The sequence below is a fragment of the Cyprinodon variegatus genome, unplaced genomic scaffold (genome assembly GCF_000732505.1).
Source record: "Cyprinodon variegatus isolate N-32 unplaced genomic scaffold, C_variegatus-1.0 Scaffold230, whole genome shotgun sequence".
Taxonomy (NCBI): domain Eukaryota; kingdom Metazoa; phylum Chordata; class Actinopteri; order Cyprinodontiformes; family Cyprinodontidae; genus Cyprinodon; species Cyprinodon variegatus.
In genome coordinates, this window is record NW_015150683.1 from 421,412 (window position 1) to 428,374 (window position 6,963).

Here is a 6,963-nt window from a genome sequence, read left to right on the forward strand (position 1 = left end):
TAAATAAATGAGCATAATTAGGTGATCTTCCTTTGGAGTTTTTTCTCCCCATTTTCTTCACTTGAGGGCGCTCCTAACACAGACCGTCACACTTTCAGAAATTAAACAATGGAGGAAGTCAAGATAGGACCAAAATTCCGGAAAATGTCCCATTTACGAATCTACTAAATACGATAATGCTGCATAATAGCATCTAAAACGAATTTTCAATTTTTTGTTCTTTATCTGAGTAGGGTAATTTCGATTTTGGATATGTACGTGAACGCAGCATTTCTTCGTGCTCGGATTGGACGTATCAAAGCCAAGTGGGCGGGACCTCTTCCTCTGATTGGTTAAACTCCTTACAAAATGACGTGCTGCGTGGGTCACATGGGTTTTAGTCCGAAGTGCACAAATTTCTCAGATTCCACGAATTTTATCCTTTATATCTAGTCTTTAATCGGGTTGAAAATGGCGATAGAGGCCTGGTACATGGACTGCTCAGACGAGGACCAGAGGAAGCCCCACAGGCTGAACCCCAACCAGCCCGTCTCCCTGGACGAGTTGAAGAAGCTCGGAGTTTTCTACTGGAAAGTAAACACAATATACATATTCCTCTCATGTCGCTCAACAATAATCCGGGTTATATTCTTAAATACGAATGCGGAGTTTAATTTACACTCCTAAACATTCTCATTAGCTTTGTGTTTACTTATTGTCTGTGAGTGCAGCTCAATGCTGATATATATGAAGCGGATCCAGCACTGGAGAAGATCAGGAAAGACCACGGCTACTCTTACATGGACATTATTACAATTCAAAGGGACAGCCTGCCTAACTATGAGCAAAAGGTAAGTTTCACGATTAAATGCATAGTTTGTAATTCAACTTATTCCAAACCAACCGCATCAACACCGAGACTTTTCATGCTATCAAGTGGGTATAGGAGGATAATTACTAAAAACATTTATTTACATTTTCTTAAGTAACGTTTTGATCAAAATATACTTTTAAGAGCATGTTTACTACTGATGGTGAGCTGGAGGCATTGAACTGTTTTTATTTTACTGGATTTTTTATTTAAGTAATTTTTCCCCTATTTAAGTTCCTTTGAAATTGTTAAGGATTGGTGTGTTTGATATAAATCTTTATTTATTTATTTATTTTAAATGTCTTAGATCATTTAAGGTACACTGTTTTTCTATCATTTTAGTGAAATAAGCACAATCAGACAGTGAAAGTTCTTGTGCGAATTCAAAATCAGGCATACTTTAATAATCCCAGAGGGAAATTACTTTTGTTACACGCTCCAGATATACAAACATTTTTATATATATATACACACAACAAACCACACAAGATAATACAAAGGAAAGGAATGAATAAATGAATTGGGCAATGATGAGGAAAATGAAATGCGTAAGTAAAAAAAAATACTTTTTCCACAGTTTTTGGTTTTAATTGGGTTGAAAGTTATGTGTTCAACCAATCTAATTTGGCAGTGTTTTTACCCAGTCTATATTTGTTCAAGGGCAAACCAATACAAATTAGTCACATTGGGCAAAAATACTTAAGTGTTATGCAACTTTCAAAAGTCTAAGGCGGGTTTCAAACTAACACCTTCGGGATTGGAAGTCAATGACTTATGCTACGTTCACACCTAAAGCAGCAGAGGCAGCAGGAGTAGCTAGTTAACATGCAAAGTCAATGGTTGATGCTCATCAAGGTGCAGCAAAACATCCCGCAGTGTGTTCTGAGCAGCTGAAGCAGCACGTAAGCTTCTGACCATCTGATGCGCTGCAAATGCAGCAGCTGATGGAGTTGGAATTTAACTTTTGCTGCTCAATGCGCCTCATCAACCAATCAGAGCAGCTGATCTGGGAGCTGGCAGGGAGAGAGACACATCGCTGATGATGCAGATCACTATGATCGCTCCTCTGAAACAGTTTAATGCCTAAATTGACTTAAAAAGCCAAAATCTGTGGGGAAAAAAAGAAATTCACTTTTATTATCCTGGTGCCTGCAGTTTGGATCACGTGAAAAACGCCTTCCAGCCTCCGTGGCAAACCGCGAGGAGACGACCGGGCCAGAGGCTGCTGTCGAATGGGATTTCCAATGACAGAGCACTGCTGGTATATGGGGGTCTGAGCAGCTATGACAGCGAAATAATATTTGAAGGCAGGATGGTAATCTGGATGAACTGACTGCACAGATGAAGTTTTCAGCTGGACTTTCTCACTTCCAAATAGAAACTACTTACCTAACTTTAATGTTCAAACTACTTTTTACCCACTTATCACAGCAAATATAGCTGCCATTGTTACAGGCAAAGAAAGGATAGGGTAGCTCCGCCCAACGTGCATCAGACCCACTTTACGACCGCCACGCAGCTGCCTGGAGCAGCAGTGATGCTTCAGCCGCATGTCGGAACTAAACTTGGACAAGCATCAAAAATGAAGCAGCACGCGCGTTTTTGCTGCTCCTGCTGCTTGCAGTCTGAACGTAGCATTACTGCAAACGCCACTAACAATGGTAGCTGCTCATTAGAAAGCAGTACTACTTAACACTCATTTTAGAACTGGAACCAGTGGCTTGCTCAGATTTTGATCACTACTTTGTTTAATCCAACCAAAATAGTTTTAACCAACTACTAGATTGGTTGGAAAAACAACCGATCTTACAATCTATTACAATTTTCTTACAATTTTTTAAAATCTAAATAGCTAAAATACCAGGATTAATAGAATACTAAATTGCAGTATTCATGTTCAAAGTAAGACATTGCCTATTGCCTGGGGATATCCAAAAGATGTTCTCTGAAAGGGAGGGAGGGTACGATTTAAGGGGAAGGGGAAATTTTAAGACTAATAGATGTAGAACAACAAAGAAAAGATTATGTTTATCAATTTGCGGAGTTAAATTGTGGAACAAACTAAATGAGAACCTAAAGCAATTCCCAAAAATATTACTTTTCAAACAAATGTACAAAGAAATTATTTTCAAAAGGTGTAGAAAGTTTTGTTTGTGTTTTTTGTTTTGTTTATTTGTATATATGTATGAAGGTATATGTGTATACATATTTATGTATGTATATGTGTAGGTAGGTATTTATTTATATGGATATATATAGCAACATAATTATAAATATTGTAAATTGAAGAAATACAAGAATTAAAGGGGTAGGAGCACATAAGTTTTACTTCTTCCTACTCCTTTTCGCACATATAATAGAGGTATATTCATTTAGGAAAGAAGGTTACCTTGTTTGTTGTTTTTCTCTCCAATGTTTTTAAACATTGTTTTATTGTTTTTTTTGTTTTTCTCTTGCATGTTCGAAATAAAGAACGAAAAAATAAAATCTATCCAAACTCTATCCAACTGACCGCAACTCTCCTACAAACTCCCAAATCTTCACTGAATACTGAGGCTGTTTAAATCGAAGTTCAGGCCGAGCGGAACCACTTCCTGAATGCAGGATAGCGAGGCTTCAGACATAATCTATTTTGGCTCCTCCCCCAAATAAAGCAAGCCTCGATACACGCCTCGCGGAAACGCCCCCTCCACTACTCGGCACACGCCTTGAAGCCTCGTCTCATCTCATAACATCACTAACATTTACTGAACTATATCTAATGTTACCCGTTTTCTGAGCCAAAAATGCACCAATCACAGATCCACACATGCAGCAGTTTGATGGAGTAAAATATGTTTGTACTGAAGCTTCATTGATTTTATTTGATCTTTCATTTACCAAGACTCCTGGTATACTTTAAAATCTTGTTATGAAAGCATGATCCGAAAATCCGTTTATTCTCCCTTGATTTGTTAAATATCAAGTTACTTATTTACAAAATATTTTTTGGATTTTACCTGTCGTTCTTTTGGATATCTAATTGTACATTTTGATTAAAACCTGTTAAAGTAGTGCTCCTCTTTTCTACATTTGCATTTTTTTGTTAGTTTTTAATTGAGGATGGCTATTATGGAAACAAATATTTACAGCAAAATATTTTTTTGCATTTATTAAAAAGCAAGTTATATTGGACTTTAGTCAAAACACAAAAACCCACATACTGCTTTTAAAAGAACAAAAATCAATAAAGATCAGCTTATCTATTATATTTAAGAACATAAGTTACATTAAGGTGTTTATTTTGAATAAACAGCATTTAATATTATCATTGAACTTGCCGTGAAAAAAAAAAAAAAGTTAAAGTAAGAATCTAACAATACAATTTTTTTGGGGTGTAAAAATATATTGTTGAGTTAATTGTTGTCACAAGAAATCTTAACTGAAGACAGAATCAACTAACGGTGAATGTAAAGCCCTCTGACCAACAATTGGATCTTGGTCCAAACCAAATTCCGTTTGTAATGACTTATTATCCAGTGATGGTTGAATAATTTGTTGTTGTTGTTTTTGTTCTCTTCATCTTCCTCAGCTGAAGATGTTCTATGAGGAGCATTTACACCTGGATGATGAAATCCGCTACATCCTGGACGGGCAGGCCTACTTCGATGTCCGGGACAAAGAAGACCGATGGATCCGAATCGCCATGAAAAAGGGGGACTTGATCACCCTGCCAGCTGGCATCTACCATCGCTTCACCCTGGATGAGACGGTACAGCTTAGCTTTAAAGTTGTAGGGAAGTCATATTTAAATGTCAAATCATTCTGGCTTAAACATGTATATCAATCTACTCTTTATCAGATGCCGTCCCAAAAGTTAGAACATTTATATTTAAAAACAAATCCTGTCTTAAAATCTGTTTTTTATTTTTTCGTTATCTTAAGCGGGTCAGTTAGTTATACGTCGGCTTGTACACCTAAATTCGGCCAATCATATATCGACGGTCATCTGTCAATCAAATGTTTTCTGACATTGCATCTTGATTCATATGTTGCAGCTAATATACGCAACGGTTGAAATAAAAATCATTTACTTTCCGATTGAGTTACATCCCAGTGTTCACGGGGATGGACGTCTGTGTCTTCGGCAGGCTTAGAGCTAACAGAACCGGCAGCGTTGCGAGGCAAGGGCTCAAACATGTACAGCTGTAAGCCTTCTACACTAAACGAAGCTTCTGCCGCCCTGGCGTCCTCTTCCACAACATCTTCGTCCCCGCTTTCCTCCTCTAAATAAGAAATGTATGACGGAGGAGTCTCCTCTTGCGTGTTTCCGCTGTCCATAGCGTTCCTTGACAGTGTCGTTGTTGAGTGCTACTTGATCCCAATGGAATTTTCCATTGGGAACCCACTAGCACTAAGTTGCTAACTGGTTAGCAAGATGCTTCAGACAAACCGGCCACAACCAAAGGGCTTGCGAACCTTCTGCCACAACAATCCCACCCGCTTGGTAAAATACCAGTCACACTCACTTCATTCACTCGAATCTAACATACACGTTGGCTTGGCGCTCTGGGTTCCTGAGCAAGACCCTTAACCACTGATGGCTCCCAGGGTGCCGCACAGTGGCAGCCCACTGCTCCCCAAGAGGAAGGGTCAAAATGCAGAGAATTAATTTCCCCATCGTGGGACAATAAAGCGATTTTCATTAATAATTTTGGTTTTGTGTGTTTAAATTCAGGGTTTCAAGAATTATAGGAGAATAGGAAAAAAAACTATTATATTGGCATGGGTGTTGCGATACATGTCCCAATAATGACTGCAATATGGCGATATATTGCAATATTTTTCCTGCTATCAAAATCAAATGGATAAAAAAGTGCTGTATATGTTCATCAGAAGATATTTTTTTATGGTTATTTTGGTATCTATGTTGGTCGGGGTTTGAGTCACTCCACGTCTTCTATTGTGAGTGCTTGAACTATGGGATTGGCGCTGCGCCGCATAGCAAAAGGGCTCCACAGCGCCACCTGCCAGAGGTAGCCCATTTTCCATCATTGTTTTAGGTAAACATGTTTTGTTTTTCTAAATCGATGCTAGGAAGCGAGAGATCGATATTATATCTGGCAGCCGAATATCACGATATATCACTAAAACGATTACATTCCACAAACCTAGACTTTAATATATATATTTTTTGTCATTCCATCTTATCACGCAGGATGTAATTTATGGGTTTGGACTGGATGAGTTGTTTTATATGTGGAGGTGATGAAGTGAGGAGTCACAGCAGGCTAACTGATAGAGCTATGGTTCCCTGTTTCTGCAGGATTACACCAAAGCCATGCGGCTGTTTGTCGGGGAGCCGGTGTGGAAGGCCTACAACCGGCCGGCCGACGACTTCGACATCCGGCAGAAATACTTGGCTTCACTACAGGGATCCTGAGAGGGAGCAAATTCCCTCCTATACACTAAAATCACCACCTCCATTGTTACTCCTGTTGGTCAGCAAGAAGATTGATGAAAACCTTTTATGATTGAAATCTTCACTTACAAGGCCTTAGATAACTCCTAGTGTTATGCAGGACAGGGCTCACTTCAGATGTGTCTACTGCTTTTTGTTTCAAAACATTATGTATTCTTTTACCTGCATTTCAGGTGAGGAATTTGAAGTAAACCCTTTTCCACTAAAATGTGCCTTTACTTGTAATAATCAAACCATTGTTAACATAATTCAGAAAAATGGTCAAGATGGTGTTTAGAAGTATGACGGATTATTAGGGCAAGGCTAGATATATTTTTTTCTTCTATATCGAGAACAAAGTCATAACATTACGACAGGTCGTAAAATTACGAGAATAAAGTCGTAGAATTACGAAAAACATGTATTTTATGACAACTCTTACAAGAAGTACTTTTTTCCCTAAAATGAGGAATGTCAAGCATTATGTGTTATACTTTGGCTCTGGTTTGATAAATAAGGAAATCTTTTAGCACACCAGCATCAAATTGGGCAGCATGTAAAAGCGCACTCAGGTTGCTTTTTGCTGATCGGAGCTCGAAGCTTTCTTTCTGAAACCGGTTGTTGTATGATGACTTTATTCTTGTAATTTTACAACTTTATTCTCGTAATGTTA

At 38.3% G+C, this 6,963-nt stretch overlaps 1 protein-coding gene across 1 annotated transcript; it reads left to right on the forward strand.

The window, feature by feature from the left end:
- The first annotated feature begins 347 nt into the window (after positions 1–347).
- Positions 348–6,957, forward strand: adi1 (acireductone dioxygenase 1). Its single transcript, XM_015381289.1, has 4 exons — positions 348–573; positions 711–830; positions 4,422–4,601; positions 6,156–6,957. The coding sequence occupies exons 1-4, from the start codon at positions 451–453 to the stop codon at positions 6,270–6,272; spliced, it is 540 nt and encodes a 179-aa protein (XP_015236775.1). The 5' UTR covers positions 348–450; the 3' UTR covers positions 6,273–6,957.
- The last annotated feature ends 6 nt before the right edge of the window (positions 6,958–6,963 follow it).

Excerpts from the sequence above, each read along its gene's own strand:
- adi1 (XM_015381289.1), top strand. The coding sequence starts at position 451 with ATGGCGATAGAGGCCTGGTACATGGACTGCTCAGACGAGGACCAGAGG. Across the intron at positions 574-710 it reads TCGGAGTTTTCTACTGGAAA|CTCAATGCTGATATATATGA; the intron begins GTAAACACAATA and ends CTGTGAGTGCAG. Across the intron at positions 4,602-6,155 it reads GCTTCACCCTGGATGAGACG|GATTACACCAAAGCCATGCG; the intron begins GTACAGCTTAGC and ends CTGTTTCTGCAG.